This window comes from Glandiceps talaboti, chromosome 8 (assembly GCF_964340395.1).
Source record: "Glandiceps talaboti chromosome 8, keGlaTala1.1, whole genome shotgun sequence".
In the NCBI taxonomy this organism is placed as follows: domain Eukaryota; kingdom Metazoa; phylum Hemichordata; class Enteropneusta; family Spengelidae; genus Glandiceps; species Glandiceps talaboti.
Window position 1 is genome coordinate 13,348,434 of NC_135556.1, and position 25,417 is coordinate 13,373,850.

The following is a 25,417-nucleotide window of genomic DNA, read 5'->3' on the forward strand; positions in this document are numbered from 1 at the left end:
TGCACAGCAATATTGTGATTACACAAAGCTTACATATGTAATATTGTACATCTCATAACGACTTGCACTCTAAAATCCCCCTTCTGCTGGAAATTGCATATTTTATCAAAATATAACCCAAAGCTAAATATCACAAAAAAGTCTAAATATCAAAGGTTGAATACTGTATTCTGATACGATTCTAATGTAAGAAATGTCACATCAAAGTCATATACAATGGCTCTTTGCAAAACACCAACACAATAATTACTTCTATATTGCTTACAGCATGTTCATCCAACTCATCACAAATGAATAGCAAATCTACAGGGCATATAACAAGGGTGAAGTAGATACAATCTCCTTGAGTCAGTCACCCATACATTTTACAAGAGTGGCTGACTTAGAGCTTATTTGAATTGAAGGAAGCAATGTAAATTTTACTAGATCAGCTTTGCTAGGACTGTACATCAGGAAAAAAAATATGTGTTAACACAGAAAATTCTACGTTATAATACTAACTGATACATTGTATTAAATGCCACGTTTATCTATCGAAAATAATATCCTGGAGGGAACTATTCCATTACATTGGTGGTAGCGGTGGGGTGTCATTTAAAATCAACAAATGACATTTACTATAATCATTTGTGTATCTTTGGTTTGCTTAAAGTATCATGTAACATTTCTTCTCCAACCTGAAGCATGAAAACTCTCAATTTCATGCAAATCACTAACATGAAATGTAATCTAGATTTTTACAAGACCCAGAATGTTAGCATTGCTGCAATAAATTTTACATCATTTATATCTGACAGAGACAAAATATGTACAAGCTGATATATTGCATCACAAGATACATATTATTAGGTTTGTATATATTACTATGTACATCTTTTCAGACATGTAGTTTAGAAAACGACAACATCATCACAAATTTACACTGTATTAGTGTATGACACCAGCAACATTAAATCAATCTGAATGTACACCATCACATATTTACAATATATAGGTGTATAACACATCAGCAACACTGAATGAACCTGAATTATCACAAATTGCAATGTATTCCTGTATAAAATCAGCAATATTATCACAAATTACAATGAATTCGTGTATAACATCAGCATTATCACAAATTACAATGTATTCATGTATAACAGCAACATTATCACAAATTACAATGTATTCATGTATAACATCAGCAACATTATCACAAATTACAATGTATTCATGTATAACATCAGCAACATTATCACAAATTACAATGTATTCATGTATAACATCAGCATTATCACAAATTACAATGTATTCATGTATAACAGCAACATTATCACAAATTACAATGTATTCATGTATAACATCAGCAACATTATCACAAATTACAATGTATTCATGTATAACATCAGCAACATTATCACAAATTACAATGTATTCATGTATAACATCAGCAACATTATCACAAATTACAATGTATTCATGTATAACATCAGCAACATTATCACAAATTACAATGTATTCATGTATAACATCAGCAACATTATCACAAATTACAATGTATTCATGTATAACATTAGCAACATTAAATAATCAGATTTACATTTTCACATTATGATATATTTGAGTAACACGAACATACAATATATTTGAACATAAGACCAGCAATATACTGAACAGATCTCTATATCCTTCATTGTATGCCATCATAAATTCTGTATATATAAAAGACTCCAATCTGTCTTCTTTGCTACAAGTTTTGCCTTCAGAGCAATAAGCATGGCGCCTAATCTTTGCAATTTTGATGTTTTTATTGTTACTGCTAATACACATTTAATCAAATTGAAATCTCCTGTGAGCACCTGATTTTCTGATGGCAATCGATGAATATGAGACAGAATTACTGTTTATGTTAATACAATATTAATTGGGAATAGCCAGAGACTTTTCTCATATTAATACATACCATGTATAATTCAATCACAACTCTTACAGGGTGGCATGATGCATTTTCAATTTGATAAAAAAATTCATATTTTGATTATTCATATATTTAAGAGATATTAACACTTTTCTGTCACTCTTTTCCTCCTGATGTTATATAATGAGTGTATATAACCTTGTATTACAGTGTGACTGAATATCAAGCTCCTGTTCACTCCATTAAACACAACAAAAGATCAGACATTGAGTCATCTCCTCATGTTTTCTGTTTAATATTACCATTTACCCATACATAAAACCTTGTTTCCTATCCACGGAAACATGATGTCTAAAGTCTGGTTTGAAATTGGATCCGAAGTTAAAATGATGTGTGGTACAAAAGATTCAGATCTGTTTAATCAGTTCCATGCTTATTCAAAACAAGATGTGTAATATCCTGATTCAGTGTATTAGTATAGAAATCACATGGGATGACTGGAACGTTAATTAAGGCAAACTTGTCTCTGATTATTGTAAGGAGGTGATTAACTGTATGTAAATAAAGAGAGAAATGATGAGATAACGCTATGCTGGTTATGAATGAATCATGAATTGTTGGTCTCTCTGTATTTCAACAATCTAGGTTTAACATTACACACTGCACAAATTTCTTATTCTTTGGCTGAAAAATGCCATTAAAGTGTACTGAAATGTTCTGGCAAAACAGGTAATTCAGATACATGTCAATCATTACTCAATGTACATAACCTGTACATGAAATGATTTCTTCCAAACAACCAGAAGAATCACACTTGTATGTAACTTGACTCGTGTAGTAATTTACAGAAAAAACACCCCAGATTCAAAATAACTGTCTCGTTGATTACCATTGAATTCTCTGCATGTGTGACTATTTATCTACTAGGTATTTTGCTAATGAAGTGTCTGACATTCTAATGCTCAAACTGTAAGCTACTTCATATAGGAATTGTTGCAGCATCACAATCAATACCAATTGCGCTTCTCAGTATGTACATCTTGCCTGTCGCTAATTGTACAGACTCGGCTCAATGTTGTCTTGTGTCACAGACAAGGAAAGGTGTGTGCTTGTGTTCATCAACTCCATCTCAAATTCAGGTATTGAAGACTGCAACAAAATACATTCTTTCAACAAACCAAATTTATTTCCAGGGGTGATATTTTATCTCAGACTTCATGAATGTGTTTACAGATTGTCTACGTCTTTGTCTCTGAGAGTGAGAACACATAATCTAAAAGCTGTATTTTTCAGAACATGTAAACCTAGCAACACTTCTAAGAAAACATAACCCTAGCAGCTAGACCACATCACCCTACCAGCAGTACTTCAAAGACCACGTCACACTAGTAGCACTGATATGAATACACTTGAGATAACATTTTGCATTTTCGTCACAAAATTTGTTAGCTAGTATCTTCCTAGTTGGTCATGGGTTTAAAGAGAGATTGTATCGATATGGAAGGTGATTATTACAACAATTTCAGTACATAAGGTTTCACTGTAACATAATGTTTTCACATTTCTGAGGTTTTCCTTTTCTAAAGTCTATATAAATACTACAGTGATTTCTGCTAATGTATTTCATAGTTACTATTGCAACTTGATGGACATAATGTGAAATACATATTCATTTGAAAACCCGTTTGTAGGTATGAATATATTATAATGCTTATATACAATTTACTTGATATTCACAAAACTGAATACTGTGTGTGTGTGTGTGTGTGTAAATTTAGAACTGAATGAATTACAACCATATCCTACTGGACATAAATGTATACGGCCGCTTGAGCAGCAAGAGACAAGGGTGGAGAATTTTCCAGGTCAAATGATTTTATTAGATTTAAGATTGATATGGAAGAGATACTTACACAATCGACTATTTTGATATACAATCTACTACATCCATTATAACATTGATACAATGGGGAGACCCAACAATACACACAATCAACACAAAACTATGTAATTTAACTCTGCAACAGCTGTAAGCTGTATTATTTTTCCCATCAACCAACAATATATTCACTAAAATTGTTAAAATGCCAATAATTAGACATTGTACATGTCAATTAGAGGTCAATTATATCTATAACCTGGCGGTATAATAATAAGTTGAAATTGTGATTCATTGGGTACTGATGGTGTGGACCTAAAACTTTATTTGAATAGACATAATGCACCATAATGTGTGTACAGGTATACAAATATATTTACCCATAGGTATTTCAATACTGTGTACGGTGTATGATATTTCAAGTAAGCCATTATATCTAACAAATCAGTTTCAAAAAAAAATGTTCCAAATGCAACTTTGCGATATGCGACTCTAGATTACAGAATTTACTAGTATAGGTTATAAATGAGAAGGTAATTTTTGAAATGTCATTATCAAAGGCAAAATGGTGACTTGTCAGCCTACTCATCTTACTTCTACAGATGTAATCATGTTGTTACATTAGATAAAGCACAGTGCAGTGTTTGTGTGTAGGTGGGTGGGTGGATGGAAGTACAGACTTCAATAGGTCAACATGTATATTACATGAGAATTTCTCGGAATCAGCGACAACTCAAACTGCTTTTGCTTGGGGGCATAAACTCCTTGAAAAATGAGCAAACAAAGCCCAGCGAGCAGATTAGATCTATCATCACTGCAATGACTATCCAGTAGTTTGCTGAGACAGGCGACTCAAGGCTATAACGGGAATTGAAATATTACTAGCATGTTGACAACCACTTGTGCTTTTTTTTTCTGATTGAAATTGGTACATCTGTATAGTTCTTGAAATATGTGTATACTTTCACGTACTCTTGAACACTAAAGGCATTATTTCAGTGGTGCTGTGGGCTAGCTTTTGTGTGTGTGTGTGTGTGTGTGATGCACCATTAAAATTGGCTTTGGTGTTCAAAATTTCATGAAACCATGAAAATATATTTAAAGAAGTTGACTAATCTTCAGTCTTAAATATTTCTTCACGTGAACTTGTGCTATGATATCTAACTACAACAATTTAATATTCAGTGTATTTGTTGGGGTTGGTCCTTGGGTATGGGTATAGGTAGTCTAGTTCATATGTGATGCGTTATTATTACTACGATCATCTCCACTCATGCATAGTCAAAGTTACCAGAAAACCCCCCAATAATCTCGCTAATCTGCCTGCTGGGCCAACGGTAAAACAGCACATGTCAGTAATAATCCATCACAAGATTGGTTTCCTTCAGACATTGGCTCATTATTATTCAATAAGTACAGCTGTTTTGACTACTGCAGGAATTTAAAATAATATTTACCACTCCATGTCCATCTCCAGTCTGAAACTAAATCACGTAATCACGCTGTCGGGGGTGGGCACAGATTTCTGTGCTAGACTAACAACTTTTAGTTTACGTGAGTGGAGATGATTATAGTAATCATAATGTGTCGTATAGAAACTAGACTAAGGTATAGGATATATGACAGACATTAATATATATATTTTATATGGAAGTATTTTGAATAATAACTTACAATTATACAGCCAATTTTAAAACACATCCCTCTTATTTCATATTATTGAGACATAACCTTCACTACAGATTAAATACTTTTGGTCATGTTTAGTCTTATAAATAATTGTACACTCACAGAATCCTTACTTTTTCCCAAAAAATTGACACACTTTATAATCATATCTGTTGTAAATATTAAGTACACAAAGTGAATGTATTCTTTCCTGTTTTTTTTATTATTTGATTTTGTTTTTGACAGAATGGTAACTGGGTGATGCTGCACTGAATCGATTCAGCCTTTGAAACATTTGCCATCCAGACTCAATATTGACCTTGACCCTAAACTTCAAGGTCAAATGTCAAACCATGCCATCCAGACTCAATATTGACCTTGACCCTAAACTTCAGGGTCAAATGTCAAAACCATGCCATCCAGGCTTACTATTGACCTGAAATTCAAGGTCAAATGTCACATCCAACTCAATATTGTTTAATGGAATGGAAGACAAACTGAAGTGGAAACATCAACCATAGATGGAGTTAGCACATGTAGTGTTGAAATGATACAGATTATAACTCCAGTCCCAGGGTGTCTATCTTTAATTCTATGTTGCCACTGGTAACCCATTTTGTTGTATTTTCTTAGCAACGGCGACATTGACAGCAGCTTGGTAACCAAGATCTGGACGTCGGTCCTTACAGTTTACCATATCAGGAACCTGTGAAGATAATAAGGGAGAGTAGTTGTGAGGTACAAGTTCTAACACATTTGAAGCAGTACCTTTTTCCCATAGTTTTTACTGAAACCTGGTTACTTTTCTTTTTTGAGTCAGATGGACAAAATGTCATGTATGTATGTATGTGTATGTATGTATGTATGTATGTATGTATGTATGTATGTGTATGCGTGTGTGTATGTATGTATGTATGTATGTATGTATGTATGTATGTATGCATGTGTGTATGTATGTATGTATGTATGTATGTATCTATGTGTATGCGTGTGTGTATGTATGTATGTATGTATGTATGTATGTATGCGTGTGTGTATGTATGTATGTATGTATGTATGTATGTATGTATGTGTGTATGTGTGTGATTGTATGTGATTGTATGTATGTATGTATGTATGTATGTATGTATGTATGTATGTATGTATGTATGTATGTATGATGTATGTATATATGTATGTATGTATTTATTTATGTATGTATGTATGTATGATTGTATGTATGTATGTATGTATGTATGTATGTATGTACATGTATGTATGTATGTATGTATGTATGCATGTATGCATGCATGCATGTATGTATGTATGTATGTGTGTGTGTATGTATGTATGTATGTATGTATGTATGTATGTATGTATGTATATATGTATCATGTATGTAATGTATGTACATGTATGTGTGTATGCATGTATGTATGTATGTATGTATGTATGCATGCATGTATGTATGCATGTATGTATGTATGTATGTATGTGTGTATGTATGTATGTATGTGCGTGCGTGCATGCGTATGTATGTATGTATGTTGTATGTATGTATGTATGTATGTATGTGTATGTGTGTGTGTGATCAGATAGAAGGGACATGTATCAGATCTACATGATTATTTTTCTGTGTTGTTTTTGTTTCATAATTATGTTATTGTATGTACTGAACAACATTCAATAATCGCTAGTAATCATGAGATCTTCAACAAAACAGTGAAGCAAATCAAATATATGATTCAATGACGTAAGTTTAGGATGCACCTCAAAAATTGGCATTGACATTAGAAATGAATTAAAGTAAATGCATACACATTTTTCAAATTGACATAAATAGAAGACCAGCAGACGAAATCTGGCCCATGTGACATCCCTGTAAACATGTACATGTAGTAGATACTGATAATAGTAAAACTCAGAGAAGTATTACTTACGTCTTTAGAGTTGACAAATACACATCCAGCATCTTTCATTCTTTTCCTCATTTTGCCAATTCCATTCACATCAACGCCACGAACTGTATCCTCTATCACCACGGTACGGAATCCATGCTGTGCAGCATCAACCGAGGAGGAGCCCAGACAGAAATCATATGCCAACCCACACATGTAGACGTCAGTAACTTTCCGTTGTTGTAATTCCTTGGCAAGTGTTGTCTGTGATAATTTCATGTTGTCCCAGAATGCTGAATAGCTGTCAATGTCTGGGTTTGTACCTTTCAGGATGTCAATAGCATTGTCAACGACCTGATCAACAAAAAATAGAAGTAGAAATATAGGCTAATATTAACTGTTTTGACATCATGACAATTATGAATAATCTACAAGTTACTTGGGATGTTTCTAACCACTGCATTCTGGGTTTAAATCTGCCCAGCACTGACCTTTCATTAAAAGTAACACAAACTGAGTTTATGAGCTTTTTTTTTACTTATATACAGAAAACCGTTATTGTACTATGATGTTGATGTGTTGCATGCCTTTGTTGGCATTAAACATTGTCTTTTAGTGTTGTTTCTAGTTTATGGCATCATAAGGGAATTCTTTGACATTTTAGTATACACATACTAAATTATGAATTTGTTAAAACTACTAAAATCAGTCCAACTATGGAATATATGCACCAAGTGTTATTTGGCTGAAGACTTGACTATATATGTCAATTGACCTGTTATGTCTCAATACTGGGTTTCAGTTCTGTCAATTAGAATGGTTAATTGTACTTTACTAAACTAGTACCTTTTAACATGCAGTTAAAAACTCAGCATGTGCCGAAGTAGCTTTGGTCCAAGACTTGATGCTATGTAATTGACTTGTTATGTCTGATAACTAGGTTTGAGTTCTGTCAATTAGAATGGTTTAAGTGTGCTTTAGTATATAAGTACCTTTTAACATGCAGTTAACATAAAAACTCAGCCGTATGCCCAAGTAGCACCAAATGTTATTTGGTCCAAGACTTGATGTAATTGACTTGTTATGCCTGAATACAAGGTTTGAGTTCTGTCAATTAGAATGGTTAAGTATGCTTCCAAGTATCTTTTTAACATGCAGTTAAAGTGGATGAGGATTTGGAATTTTATTGCCAATTTTTAAAGTAAGTTACAATTACAAAATGACAGGAAATAAATAAACAGATTGGCAATTTGGAGTCAAAAACATAGCTATACACACATTTAGCTTTTTGCAATGTATTGAGTTACAAACAAGGACTTAGTCAATGTTGTTTCACTTTGTTTTTTCGAGTAGGAAGCCATGATAATATTGTTCTATGAATTAAAAATCCAAAATAAATTCCATAGTAGTGATGTAATTACAAATTGCAGAATTTATCTGGACTAATTAACAGTATTTTTTTTCAGTATTATTGTCTACAATACTGCCTAGGAAGTTAACTCTTTGAGCAAGATTTTTTAGGATCAATGTTCTCCCGAATTTTAAATTTTGGGAGTAAAATGATCCTAAAATGTAAAACTTAGGAGGAAAGTAAAAAATAATATATATTGAACTTTAATTCTTATCAACATTCGTTGTCACAAATGACATGTTTATCTGTTGAAAATTAATTTTTTCAGAATGTTCACATTAATTCAAATAAAAAGATTCCGGTTATCATGAAAATAGCCAATTATCAATATGCAAATGGGCTTGAAAGGTTTTATCCATTAAATGCAGCTTAAGTTGAAATTTCACTTTTCAAATGCCAGTAAATTTGACATGTCAGCTGCTGAATGCAGGTATTTACAAAAAATAATCACCTGCGTTAATTGGGCCATTTACCACCTGCAAATGTCAGTAATTATCAGCAATTTCTTCATGACTGCAATATTTATTTATTTATAAAAAGATTAAGTTTGGAACAATAAACATTAGGTGAAAAAAAGTTAAGTGTTTGTTTCCGATAACATGACCTCAGAGAACTGGGTTGGTAGGTTGGGATTTTATTTTATTTTATTCCATCTTTTTAATTATCTTTTATTTTTGAAAAAAATTGCTTCGACCCAAAACCAAACAAAATGTCAGTCAGAATACCCATTCTGTTTTTTGATGAAAAATGTACAGACATCACTGGGAAAGAAAACAGACACGGTTGGGTTATCGGAAAAACATTTTTATTTTGCCTTAGCATGTATATAATCTGGAATGGTACCCCTGTATACATCTACATACATAAACATCTCCTTATTTATAAGTTTTTGACTGATTTGAAAATATATTTTTGGACAATTTCACTCAGTAAAGATGCATCCTTTTAAAGACACTTTGTGACAAGTACCGTAATGTGCATATACTGGTATAAATGCTTAATATTACTAGAATTCTTCATTATGCCCAAAATAAAATATCTGACACAATACCCTCATACTATACATCTACACACATCTACTTATTTACATGAGTTTTTGGGACAGATTTTTAAAAATAGTTTTAATATTAGTTCAGTAAATACAATTACCATCCTTTTCAAAAACTTTGCAACACAAATACATGAATATTGGCATTGCAGTATATTTTTATTATCTTTTCTTACAACCACAAAAAAATGACACATGGTTTAGTCATGACTATTAATTTATGATTGTCATGAGAAGGCCTCGCATGTTAGGGACAATCACACAATGTCACACAAGCTAATAAACGAACTTCGTTCTTTTAGGGGGCAGGGGGTCTGTAGTTCATTTCCACACTGTTAAACCAAATTTTGAAAACTTTCATGCCTTCAACAATAAAAGATTCTGTATTTACTACAGAAATATTATTGATAAGTTGAATTTTTTTTTTACTTCTAATGTGATATACAGAGCTGGGTTTCCCGCCAGCATTTAATATGTTTACCATATTTTCAAATTGTATCGATCATATTAATGTGACCACTACAATTTTCACCATGGTTTACAACATATATAAATGTGTCAATGCTGCACTTGTGAACGTTCATTTAGGGGGAGGATTTTTTAGCTTACGTGAACCAAGTTCATTTTATTGAGCTCGTGAGACATTGTGCAATTGTGCCTTAATAAGGTTTCCATACTCTAAATAACAAACCAATTACAATTAATAACTTGTGACCAATTATTCTGATGACTTTTATCAATTTTTTATAAAAATTAATTTCACCCCAAAGGCTATGTAACACTCCACATTTGTAACTTCTAAGGACAGCGTCTTTATATATTGTTTATATTTTCTTACCTTAGTCAGTTTTCTTTTGCAAAAAAAATGAAATAAAAACTATTTTACACTAATTATTTCAATATTTTTCATCATTTTTTCCCTTGCAAAATATTTTTTCACTACACAAGTCTTTGTACTTAAAACTTTTACTACATTCTTCATATATTGTCATGCTAGTTAGATTTCCTAAATGTGAAAAAGGAAAAGTAATTCAAATATTTTTCAAAAGAATTTCATGTGGTGAAAAATGTTTATCACAAAACTTCATAACACATCTCATTTGTAACTATAGTATCAAATGGACAAAGTTTTTCCATATTGTTCAAAATTGTCTCCGTTTGCAAGTGTGGAATAAATTAGGTATTACCTAACTTCCAATCTAAACACTTTTTGTCAAACGAGCACTTCACTGGATATAAAAATAAGATTTCATTTGCAGTATTTTTTTCAGTGAATCCATGGTTACTAGCGATGACATTTAAATAAGGAAGCCCTGTATGACACGCAGCCATGTAGCCTTTATCTCTACTAATGATGTTTATCCACGTCGTCATGGTTACAAAGGAGTTTGTTTATTTCCTCAGAGTGGGAGGTCCATGCAATTATGACATGTGGTTGCTAATTGGCAGGATGTCTGATCATCATAAAAAAGTTAAAAGTCATACACACCGCCTAACCACATGATAAAGTTACTAATTGAATAATGCCTTCACTATTCTAATTGCTCAACAGTTGGCAACAAATACAAACCTCATTTAAGATGACACACTCTGCCATTTATCAAAATAGATAATAACAATGTGGTTGTCAGCTGTTATCATGTTAGTGTCATTGATAAGGTTATAACAGATTTAAAGGCCCATAATTTAATCCCAAGTTCTTGCATTAGTTTTTTTTTTCTTATCAGTGGCGCTACAAGGATTACAAAGGACCATGTGTTCAGGACTAACTTTTTTTTTTCTATGGTTTTTGCCAGACAACTGTTTTCCACACCTGAATCTTTGAAACTTGACATTTAAAATCAAGGGATTTGATCCCAGGTTTTCACATTAGTATTGCATCGTCTGTGGAGCCGTAAGGATTAGATACATATGTACTATCACTAATTGCTCATGACCAACTTTTTCTGTCACTTTGTCAGACAACTTTTTTTTTTTTTACCTAAGTGTTCATCATAATTCAAAACTGGGTCTATGTTTTACATATTAGGCTATTTTTCTCTCATTTTTCTCGATTTTTTTTTTCATGAATTATGCTTGAGGTGGTATAGTATAATATTATTCCCCAATATTTTTCTTCATTCAGCTGGAAAGTACTTGTGACCTAAGGGTTTGCCACTATAAGTCATTAAACTCATAGTGACAAGGCCCCTTAGGTCACTCATATTTTCCCTGGCTGAACAACGAAAAATATTCGGAAATACTATCTAAATATAGTGAAAGCTAAACACAAAACAGGATATTTCATTTCCTCTGAAACCTTGGACAACTGAACATGTGTGATTTAATCACTGTTAGCCATGGTCCAGGTGTAGATTTAAACTGATTACAACATGAAGGATACTTAGAACGGTTGGAAACACATCTACACACACTTAATGCATAATATGCTGCACTATACATGGTCAATACCTAATATGTCTCCACAGATGCAGTAGTCACCCATTTCATTGTTGAAAATTTAATATTTACCTCAGCATGTTATTTGTATGTTTTTTTTGGTTGCTAAGAGTGTGGAAAAGTGTCCAACCCTGAAAATAATGAGGCGTTCATTCATTTTCATCTGTCCAGTTGAATTCAAAGGTCACATAACAGTATGCTAATCGGAATGTACAGATGCTATCAACAATTCCCTTTTCTGTCAAGTTTATTTGTATTATCATGCAAGAAGCTGAATATCCCACAAATTCAATGCTTAGCAGATTTGTACACTCAAGACATAAACTTCTTGAATTCAGGCAAACATCATCAATATTAGCGACTTCTTGTGAAGATATATTTGACATTTTGAAGCATATAAATGCCATTCCATAGTTTCTGGATATCCAATATCATTGGTTTAAATATCAGTGATATTTTGGTAGCAGAACATATGGTATACCAGCAGTAAATTGATAAATTTTTCAACTGGCTGACTTTTTCTTGAAAGCCTGACAGAATATTTACAATGAAACTAAGAAAAATAGTTGCCCGTGTGTTAGTTGCACCTCTACTAAGGATATCGATTTCTCTGGAAGCACAGAACATAAGAAATGTATTCGTTAAAATTCATTACGCAGACCAACTATCAAAGTTAATGATTACCTGCTGTTGAAAAGGGTGCACGTCCAACTCGGCCCATTTCCATCTCGGCCCACCAACTCGGCCCACCGTCTGCCAACTCGGCCAACCAACTCGGCCCACTCTCTGTCAACTCGGCCCACCAACTCGGCCCACTCTCTGCCAACTTGACTATAGATATTTAGTCCGCTATTCGTCAATTCGTAAATAGTCAAGATGTACAACTCGACGTGATTGTAACTTCAAAACCGAAACACTTTGAAATAAATGATTGCGTTTGTTACTAACGTATCGCCCACTTCGACATGACATGCACTCTAAAATGGGTTGATCTTTTTTTATTAATCGTTGAAAATGACAGAAACATTTTCGTCATGACGTGCGTGGGCCGAGTTGGCATGTAAATGGGCCGAGTTGGCATGTGAATGGGCCGAGTGGGCATGTGAATGGGCCGAGTTGGCGATGAGACGAGTTGGCAATGGGCCGAGTTGGTCCTACCCCCACCACATCATGTGTTTAGATGAAACTGAACAATTTAAAAGAGGGTCGAAGACATACCTGTTTAAAGTTTCTTACAACTTGTAACTGTTGATTTTAGCCATGTTTCTGTTTTAAACACTTTGAGGAATGGTTTTATTATGCTATTGATGTGTATTATTATTATTATCATTATTATTATTATTATTATTATTATTATTTTTTTTTTTTACAGTATTTCTTAAATGTCTCTTTTAACTTATCAAATGTCTCTTTTAACTTATTGTGCAGCGCTTTTGAATATTTTCTTTTAAATAGAGGAAGCGCTTTAGAAATGAAATAAACGTTAAATGTTAAATGTTAGAATCTCTCCAAATAAAGTATGTGTGATTGAAATATGATTTTTGTATGTATAAATAAATAAACGCTATGCCACACTTCTGTCTACATACACTAACCAAATTTCATGCAAGCTGTTTGTCTTTTATCTTAAACCCCGACATTCAATTGCAGCTGATGCATACTGAAAGAGGGGAATCTTGCACATCATGCAATATAAACAAAAGAATTTCACAGTTCTACCGATGGTGGTGCTATTCTATCAGAAAACAGGGGCATTTAGTATTGAGTACAAATATGTGGTTATACCTACTTAAGTTACTTTTCTGTCTTTGTGAAAGAGAAAAAAATGAACAGAAAATCCAGCAAATTAGCATTAGACACTACCCTAAACAAAAGTATTTCATGGTTCTACCTTTGGTGGTGCTACTGTTATATATAATCCCATGAAATCAGTTTTACATGATAATGTTCTGAGCATTATGACGTAAAGCCACCATTTATTTCATGGGATTATATATTTATCACATATATTAATTTTTTCTACAATTTTGAATCAAATTTTATTAATACTGCAATGTTTTAATGCACTATATTCTTCATTGTGTATAAAAAAAAATGGGCTAAGCAAATTATGTAATCACATGATCTGACCGGAGATTAATTTTACGTACAGGTAACACTGTGTTGTGGTATCTGTAACCTTACGATGTACATGTAATATCAAATTTAGTTTTAATACATACATGTAAGTAAACCTTGACTGAATACGACATTTGTTCCCTCATTTTAATTCATAATTCGTTTGAGATTTTGTAAGTTCGGAGCTCTGAGCTTGACGGAAGACGAAGTAAGCTACGGCCTAAATTGTCAATGACAATCATACATCATTTTTAGAATCATACAAATAAAAGCACCTCAGCATATCAGACTCATACCAATCAAGGATGTATGTAAATTAATGTGCGAATTTACTAGTTTTGAAGTACATAATTACTTGTATTACAATAACTAGATTGTAGCGCAAAATGGCAGGAACAGGTCATTTTGAACAGTTCAGAAAAAAAAAAGTTTGGTAGAACAGGGGTGATTCGGGTTTTTGATCTGCCCTGTTTGACGTCATCCAGGTGAAGATTTGTGCGTGTTTTATGTGCTAATAGAAGAAAACATTGACATTGGGTATTGTTGAGTACAAATATATGTCTATGATTATGCTTATTGTTATTAAGTCTTTATGAAGGAAAGAAAAACAAAGAAAGTAATCTAGAAAATCTTGCAAACTAGTAGACACCGTCACAAACAAAAGATTTTCATGGTTCTACCAATGGTGGCGCTATTCTAGTAGAAGGCCTTGGCATCATGTAACTCTGAGTCTACTTACTTTTAAGTCTTTGTGAAATTCTGCTCCCCATGTATCTGGTACACAATGTGTTGGCCACAGTGTCTGTTCTATTACTGGATCACCAGCAAAATGTACCGTGTCCAACATTTTGGCATCCTCAGCTTTGATCTGTTAGAGAAAGTATTGAAAAAGAGTCAGTTTAATGATGTAGTCTATCTGATAAACAGAATATGACAAGAGAGAAAGAAAGCAAAAAAAGAAAGGAAGAAAAAGAACTTACTGGAGATGAAGGTGCTAATTCTCGAAGTTTCAAATTTTCAAAGAATGAAATATGGTTGGCTGGATGCCAATCTCTGGTATATGCAATCACATCAAAGTCGATTTCTTCTATAAGTTTATTAATGAGGGGTATGACCTCTCCACCATCTTGACCAGCTGGACAGTTCTTGAGAGCTAACGAACCATCTATAAAATCATTCTGTATGTCAATCACTAGAAGTGCTGAGACTGGAGACAGGACCTGTAAGCAGATCAAATTAAAGAAAATATCACAATAAATTCTTAGCACTTTTAATGAATTGATATACAGTAAACTCCTTGGCATTACAGAGGAGTTCCATGACAGAAAATAAGAACATTCTTGTTAACTTTGGGTTCTGGTTCTATGATTTTACATAATTTATATTGCATGCAATTCTCGCTAAAATCAAAGTGACACTTGTCTCTCATTCATTGTTCAGTGTAGGTCCTTGCCATGGACACCCATTGTCTCACTGGACTCAGCATATATATGTGTGTAATTGAAAGTCATGCAAGTGATGCAAAACCGTGAATGATTCTCCAAAATCAAATTGACACTTGTCTCTCATTCATTGTTCAGTGAAGGTCCTTGCCATGGACACCCATTGTCTCACTGGAGTCAGCAGACATGAATAATATATGTGTGTAATTGAAAGTCATGCAAATGATGTAAAATCATGAATCATTCTCCAAAACCCAAAGTTAACAAAACTACCTTTATTTCAACTATGTACAGTTAATAACAGACGTATCAAGTTCTCGCCACAAAATCATCACTTATCACTATTATCTAAGAACAAAATCAATGTATACACCACTAGAAGTGCTATGCTTATACAAAATAATAATTAATGTAGACTTTCCCCTATACATTTATACATACATACCAATGTACCAACTTCATCGCTATGTCTGCAAACCGACATCTTATTTTTTATACTTCAGTGGTCTCAAATCACGAATGATGGCAATGAGTCATTTCCTTTTCATGAAGTATTTAAAAATATTCTTTAAGTAGAAACGTTATGTACGTTGATGCTATTTCAAATGATTCCTAAAATAATGTTCAGTGGAATGGTACTTATTTATATACCATTGATATAACAGAACAAACCATATGGGTGGGTGAGTACAGGATGTGAGAAAGTCAACAAGACAGAATACATAATGATATAGTGAATATTTAAACATAATTACATATTAGCATAACACATTTGTTATTTTGCCTTTGTTTCGTGACAACGTTTACACATGTAGATAGTAATTTCATTTTTCAAAATATCAAAGATTATATAATGACTTGTCCATATGATCAGCGCATACAACTTTATTGACATTCTACCTCAAACTGATGAAAAGCAGAACAAAAAACAGGAAGTGAAACCATCTTGACATATAGGGAATACATCATTATTACCTCCCGTAAGGGTATGGGAGGTATTAAAAGGGGAATGTGTGTCTGTGTGTCTGTCTGTCTGTCTGTCTGTGTCATCATTTTCTACAATCGACTGGCTCAATTGTAATGGAATTTGGGATATATAATCTTTAGGGTAATAGTTAGACCTGATTAGGTTTTGAGCCAGATCTGTTAATGTTTAATTAGAGAAATTTGCATATTAATGAAATCAACTAATTACGCAATATCTTAAGACTGCATACTTCAATTTCAATATAATTTATAACAACATACATTTGTCCTATAAAATTCGTTGATGTACCTTACAGCGTTAATGAATAATTTGCATAATTAATTGTTTTGGGTAATTAGGCTATATCTTAAGAATGCATAATTCAAATTCAACATAATTTAGTATATACGTTAACCATAAGAAAACACATATGTCCTATCAAGTTTGTTGATGTACCTTACAGTGTTAATGAATAATTTGCATAATTAATGATTTTCTGTAATTAGGCTATATCTTAAGAATACAGACTTCAATTTCAATATAATTCAGTACACACGTTAACCATAACAATCGCATATGTCCTGTAAAGCTTGTTGATGTACCTCTCAGTGTTAATGAATAATTTGCATAATTAATGATTCTTGGTAATTAGGCTATATCTTACGACTGCATACTTCAATTTCAATACAATTCAGTACATACATTAACCATAACAAATTGTGTATGTCCTATAAAGTTAGTTGATGTACCTTACAGTGTTAATGAATAATTTGCATAATTAATGATTTTCGGTAATTAGGCTATATCTTAAGACTGCATACTTCAATTTCAATACAATTTAGTACATACGTTAACCGTAACAAAGCGGATATGTCCTATAAATTTTTTGATATAGCTTACAGTTTTAATGAAAAATTTGCATAATTAATGATTTTAGGTAACTAGGTTGTATCTTAAAAATGCAAGCTTCAAATTTCATACAATATGATACATATATCAACCATAATAATACGCACCTGTCCTATGAAGTTTGTTGCTACAACTTTTACCTTTAATGAGTATTTTGAATAATGAACGATATTCAGTAATTAAGCAGTATCATGCACTCTTCAAATTCCGTATAATTTGGCTCGTACATTAACCTAAGAAAGCACGCTTGTCCAAAAACAAAGCCTGTTACCGTAGTTTTTTTAGTTTAATGAGTTATTTGCATAATTAGTGATTCCCTTATGGGAGGCATTCAGTTTAAATCTGGTTAATTTATATAACAATGTTATCATGGCTTCCGACTTGAAAAATCAATGAGAAACAACATATGCCAAGTCTGTATTTGTAACTCAATAAATTTCAAATAGTTAAAAAATGTGCTGAAAACTTTAAAAATATTTTACACATTTATTATGCTTTTGTCATGTATTGAGTTACAAACAAGGACTTGGCAAGTAGGAAGTCATGATAAAATTGTTTTATATATAAATTAAAAATCCAAAATAAATACCTATCCTCATCCATATGGCCATTTTAATATGAATGATTGTCTAATATGGAATAATAAAAATATGATCGATGGTCAATAATCATCATGAGACAAATTAATCATTGAAACCAAATTAAACAGATCAGAATATACTCTCTCTGGATACAAAATTATGAGCGCAGCTGATGACTTCCCATCACACAAATGTCACTCGGTTGACAAGAAACACCAAACTTGAACCCATTCTCAATTCACTGCTATTGTTCTTTCAGTGGTGCCCAATTGCCTTGTAGGTTTTAGCATGCATGAATATTTATTAGATGAACAATACATATTCACAAATATTGATCAGAAGGAAATAAATGATTATAACATTTGGTCTCTCTGGACAAAAAATTCTGATTGCAGTTGCTTGTCGACAAACCCTTATAAGTTATAACCCAACTGTCATGATGATAAATGCCAGTCCTTTTTTTAAATTTTAACTGATGAGTATTACTTTTCATTGCCTCAGAATAAAATTATACTATGGCATGTTAGAATGTACACGTCATGACATGATTATCAGTGATGTATTAATACAAACACATTGTGCAATGATGCTATTACATGTAAATGAGGCTAAAGTGTATGTGTGTGTGCGTGTGTATGTGTGTGTGTGTGTGTGTGTGTGTGTGTGTGAGTGAGTGTGTGTGTGTGTCTGTCTGTGTGTGTGTGTGAGTCTGTTTACTGGCTGTAGATGTCCTCGTATATCCTAGCCTCCAGGTATGACAATACACAAGAGCTCAGTAAAAAGACTAACAGTATAGTGTGTGTGCATTGTTGAACAAAATTTGAGATCATAAAATGACATCAAATACAGACTATCATACTGCTAGTACTTACAATTGTCAGTGTTTGTTTTGCTAACACTGGGTAATGGGGGTGGGGGTAGACTAACATAAACTTGCATAGATTTGCATATATCCTGTACTTTAATTATGGTAGGGAGCCCTGGTAATTTAACCATATAGACAGTGGAAGGGAACCCCTCCACTGTCTATGATATAACTGATTAGAAAACTAAGGTATATTTTACCTACTTTAACTGCCCTTACCCAAAACCACTTTTATGTACCAGAAAAAACCACTACATTGTAATATTAAACATTAAAGTGGCACAAGTCGAGTTTATACGGTTTCAAGTCAAGTGAAAATACTTACATAAACCATTCTAGTGTAATGTTGATGCATTCCTTCTATGACATTACAATTGTCTTCTGGCATTTTTCAAACAGTTGATGATGGCATAGTAGGGCTTTCCTTCACATTTTTCATACATATAATAAATTATGTCATCAGATTGTTATGTTGTTTAAATAAGTTATGTCTTAATATAAAGTTTGAGTTCGGTCCATTTCAAGAGATGGTTGAGTATGCTTGTAGTCTAAGAATACTTAGAGCACCTTTTAAATATGCTAACAAAATTGTGACCGAAATGAATACACGACAGCTTGTGCCCCTTTAATGTATTGCAGATGTATATTTGTACTTACCTGTCTAAACCAGTATTTCCAGCACATATTGAACTCTGCTAGGTTAATTTTACCATCCTGTGAGGAAAAAGAATGAAATCTAATTAATTCAGTGGTTAACAATACTGTGAAATACTCAGTAGATAAAAATTCATTACTACATGTATATTGTTAGAATAGGTTGAGACCAGTGTGTTCTCTAATGATAGCCAAATTTTATTGTTGTGAGTCAAAATGCTAAAAAACTCGCATTTCTTGTGAGTCACCACATAGCAAGATAAGGGAGCACCAAATTTTGGTGCATCAAATTGGCTTAGAGGGAACACTTGTTGAGACCTTGTTAATTGTTCTATTTTGACCCTAGAATGCAAAATTGCTGGTACTGAGAATTTACATAGTTTAACCAACAGAACAGTTCCATGTATTTTAAAATATAAAATGGACAATAGGGAACTTCAAACCCGCCATGTTGAATGTTGCATCATGGGAAATGTGATAATAAATACTAATCAATCAGTATTGTAAACAATATTGTTACATTTTTTGTAACCACAAATAATCAATTCATATTTACCCTGACCATTGTGGGAGGTTTATTTTAACAGTAGCTCCAGATTAGGTATTACACGATAACCACATATAATCCCATAGTCCTTTGCGTCTGAGCATGCTCAGTCTGGATTGCAAGTTCCCTATTGCAAGTATTTTTTTTAATTTCATACTTACATTATCATCATCTAGTAGCTGTATTAACTCTTTGACTTGTTCCTCTGATAACCGGTAGCCGCCATGGTTACCAATAAACAATGATTTACATAACTGACTAAATTCACTTGCATCCAAGAGACCATCACTGCAATAACAAACATCAATATATCATATTATTGCAAGACAAATTGCAGCAAAAAAAATGTCATGTAATATGTGTAGTCCACCACCCAGCCTTGTCCTTATCAACAATTTGTTTACAATTAAACATCAGGGAGTGAAAGATTACACTTGTGATCAATAGGAAAAACTCACTGTTAGTAGGTAGTTTTAGCACAGCTTGAGATGGGCTTCAAGCTACAGTCCACATAATTTAGTTGTATGACAGGGTATGCTAGCCTATGCACATACAAATCCACACTGTCTTGTTCTACAGGATAGTACTGTATAGGGATTCCAGACTACTTACACAGAAAGATGATAATTCTTTGGAACACTATATCGTTGGAGATGTGCCAACCACCTACTTTTACTGATTTACAAGAAGGATGTCAGACTTGTAATCTTATTTTACTGCACCACTGCACCACAAATGTACTCCATAATGGACATGTATTTAGGGTTGCTATTAATTCATTGATTGTAAATGGATATAGCAAGACTGTAGTTTACTGGATGATCTTTTTATTAGGTTATGGAATTAGGGTTAAGTAATGAATGGATGGGACTTACACACCCTAACAAGAATAAAATTCATATCACTGATTGTGAATGATCCACTGAGCTACAAACGTTAATTCTAAATAAGGTGATCTTTTAATAGTATGATTCACACTAGTACTGATTAAATAACTGACTTTAAGTTCAAGGTGATTGTGATTATGACTTTTATAGACAATTAGATTGTGATTTTTGTTGGCGATACAGTAACATGCATGGCTTGATTTTAGTAGGCTTGAGAGTTATCTAATGAGAGTCAGAATACTAGTAAGTGTGTGAATTTATACAATCCTTTACAAGTATGCAGACTTCTCATTCAGTGATTTGCTTCTATTTGTATCATTTCATTATAGGGTTATCGGTGACCGAGCGGTTAAACCACTTGCCTCTTACCACTGTGGTCGGGGATCGAACCCATTCAGGGTTTGATTAAATTTACCATGATGTAAGAAGATCTGTCGTTCAGTTTGACTCTACTGACCGAACAAAAAGGGTTTTCCCCAGGTACATCGGTTTCCTCCTGCATTAACACTGAACCTACGAGGGACGGCCCTCACTGGACTTCTTGGGAGACAATTGTTTATTGCTTAAAGAACTATCCAGTATAAATAAAGATTATTATTATTATTATTATCATCATGACAGCGTGTGAACTCCTCATCAAACTGTTTAAGAACTGAGCCTTCCAAATATAATATTTGCAAAAATTGTTCTAAATGAATACTATGCATTCCTTAATTTCTAGATTACATCCATTACTTTACAGTGCTTATTGTTCCTTATTCTTTTATTATGTCCTGGTACATCTCAAACTTATCTAACTCGGATTGTATCAATGTATGCCTCATAAAATAAGCCTTGTCTCCCACCTGAATTTGAAATCAATTCAAACTGAATGAAAAAGCAGTATATTGGTTTGAAATCTGTTTCTGTCCCTATCAGAAAACTGAGCAATGAATTTGAATTGAGAAGCTCTGGTTTCGATATGATTTATTTGAATCGTTTCGAAACCATCCTCATGAGGTGGATTCAAACCAAATGATTTGAAGTGATTTCGGTTTGGTTTGGTTTTGAACCGATTTCACTTTTCCACATGGGGACAGGACTATAGCTTAATTGCCTACACTGGGGATGTTAAATATGCTACTGAGACCAGGGGTCCAGGTGTTGATAAGTACATTGAACCATAGACAGTCCCACAGTCCCTCCACTGTCTATGATTGAACTATGCAACACCTACTACATGTACTAACAGTGTCACACCCAACATGTATGCAGTACATACATACATGCATGAACAAACACATTGTAATCTCTGAGGACATGAAAAATGGGATTATCCTCTCTTTAGATATGGGCGATTGACATCAGATTCATAATGTACTCTCTATAGTTTATTAGCTGCACAATGCCATATAATGGAATTCGATTTCAATGGTATGAATGGCTAGAATTCTTCTTACTACAGTCATTTGCACTTCGTAATAGCATAGTACTTCCATGGTCATAGCTTCTTGTTTCTGCATAATTTGTATGTCGCTAGTGGGAACCGTGCCTATTGTGCTGCTGGTGAGGATGGTGTAAATGCCACAATGTTGCCAATATCAGAGTTGAGATTTATGTGTAGAGTTTGAACAATTGTAAAATTCAAATTGACGCGACAGACAAAGGAGTGACTTTCAAAGTACCCCTGAATAGCATGCACCTACTAGTCCATGTATGTATACGGGGAGAGCCAAGTCGACTAGTCTGGGTGGGACGAGAAATGTTATCGCAATGTCCTATATTACATGCAAGTGTGTAGGACAGGTAACGTTAACAATATGCCAGTGCAACATTGTGTAAATGGTGTGGGTGCACCATGTCAACGTTACTAAGTTACACCATTACACAGATCAAATGGGTTATACAAGGCCTGCTCAAGACTCAAGTAATTCTTTCATGACGTAACAATAACATTCATGATTCAATCGGTGAACGTTAATACCTGCCACTGCCAGGTTGCCCGCTGTGCTGTCAGTGTCAGGCCGTCGACTGTTTCTCTTCATTGCGTAAACATACTGTCAACACACGCAACGACTAATACACTTACCCGTCCACGTCAAAGTGTTCAAAACATTCCTTCAATCCATTCGATAGGGAAAAATCTGTCTTCCTGTACTGCGCGAAGAAATCTTTCGTGTCGTCAGCCATGTTGATTCTCGCGTCCAACTATCAGAATCAGGTGACAAATCTACGACGCCGCAAGACAATAGCGATACGTATTTATGCAAATCACGTGGGTTCCTTTATCCGTCAAGGTCAGTGGACGTCACGCGTCAGTCAATTTGTGTCTTTGAAGACATCGATCATGCGGACGACAGAATGGATGTTGTCTCGACGAGATCTTTTTATAGATATACAAGCTTAAACAATAAATACACAATGACTAATGTGATCTCGTCTGAATATACCAGCAAAATTACGTTTGCGCTTGCATTTTACGAGTAAGCTGTACGTACAAACTGAAAAAGTGGCGACTGACATAGAATTTATATCTAAATATAATTTAGGCATTATTAACAAAATTGAAGACCTCCGGATCACGTATTCGTTGATAAAATTGGGGAAAACGCTAATTGAAAAAGATGTTATATGTAAATGATACTGGAGAATAAATATATAGAACTATTAAAAAAATTCCGTGACAGTCGCGTCTGGATAGTCTAGAATTCTAAATTGGTACGTTTAGAATTCTAGACTACGTCTTGGCTTCTAGTCCTTATTCAAGAAGTCATGATATTTCCCGATCTGGATGATTTTCCCTTCGATAAATGACCCCTTCGTTCTGGCGCGCCTGTATATACACAGGGGACCTGGAACCAACGCGTTTTCTATGTCCATCACTGTAGTGATGGGTATAGAAAAAAACATATTTAGTAGACCCCCATGAGTATCTGTTTATTTGCTGGTTTATTTAATTATTTTATTTGTCCCTGTACTTGTCGTTCGTTTGCTTGTTCATTTGTCATTTATTTGATAGTTTATTTATTTGTTTTGTTTTGTTTGTCACACGGTCCCCTGTGGTATATATAGCCTGGAAAATTCAAATCCCAATCCGCAGGAATTCCAGGTTAACGTATATACGACATGGCACATGTGGAAAATGTATCGTTCTACTATTAGCAAAGACTTAAACAAAAATACAGGGGTTGGACAGAATGTTTGTCCAGGGTGATTTTTCAGTACACACGTTTGAACAGTTTTTGTCTGAAATAATTTTATAAGCTGTCCTAATCGTCGGGATGTGACACCGATGGTAGATCATGGTAGCTACCATTTAATTCAACAAATTATGTATCCCGATTGGGATAAACACGGAAAGTACACTTGTATGTTTTTTTTTTTTTTTTATCTCGACGGGAATAGACGTTAATCAATAAATTGGTGATATTCCAGACTGTCATCAAGTGCAGACGGAATATGCCTTTAGAGGTCGGGACTTGATTCTGACATGATCCAAAATTCGGACAATGTCAGAATCGACTCGGGACTTTACTCCGTTTGCAAACACGATTATTTTTTAACTGAGCTTATTTCACAATCCGTCAGGAGAATTGTGTTGGAGTATATACTAAACGTAATTTTAATTTATGTAAGACGATTGTGTGACATCTTACTTTCCCCTATTATTAAAAAAAATAACAAAAAATAACGCCATCTTCGAGATATTGTTGCAAAGTGCGTAAACAGTTTGTAGTCGGCATGGGAACTTGAACCTGTTGAACCTACAAGACAGTGTCGGCTTAAATTGGACCCCTTATAGATGTGTGTCCCTCCAGCTGCAAAGTATAGTTTCAACACCATTGTATTGCAAGCCCTGTTTGTGTGCTATAATTGCGTCACTGCTGTCCTCGAACTTTTGGTTGTTTTTCCACTGTCGCGTCACTGGAAGATCATGTTACAGTAGACTAAGTACGGGTTGGTACCAAGGGGTTGATGACACGTATCACTTTTGTACATAATAGTTGTTATTTACATTCAAGTTTTTATTGACCAGTGTTCTTGTACACCAAGAACAAACAAGTAGACGGCGTATTGTTTGATAATTTGTAATTTGATTATAAACTAAAAATGCATAGCACAAACTCAAAACATTTGAAAAACATCAGTGACACTAAAAAATCTGCAAAGGGATTAGTGTCAGTCTAACTACTCACATTCTCGCAAACCAGAGCTGTTATTTCTTCCACGACATTGCGAAATTTTT

At 33.8% G+C, this 25,417-nt stretch overlaps 1 protein-coding gene across 1 annotated transcript; it reads right to left on the minus strand.

Annotated features, from left to right (window-relative positions):
* Positions 1-1,597: 1,597 nt before the first annotated feature.
* On the minus strand, positions 1,598-23,404 carry LOC144438550 (uncharacterized). The gene is made up of 7 exons (XM_078127629.1): positions 23,261-23,404; positions 20,467-20,593; positions 19,762-19,818; positions 15,321-15,560; positions 15,080-15,208; positions 7,367-7,678; positions 1,598-6,153 (listed from the first exon to the last, which is right to left on the minus strand). Exons 1-7 carry the CDS (start codon positions 23,359-23,361, stop codon positions 6,040-6,042), a joined length of 1,080 nt encoding a protein of 359 aa, XP_077983755.1. The 5' UTR covers positions 23,362-23,404; the 3' UTR covers positions 1,598-6,039.
* Between the last annotated feature and the right edge of the window lie 2,013 nt (positions 23,405-25,417).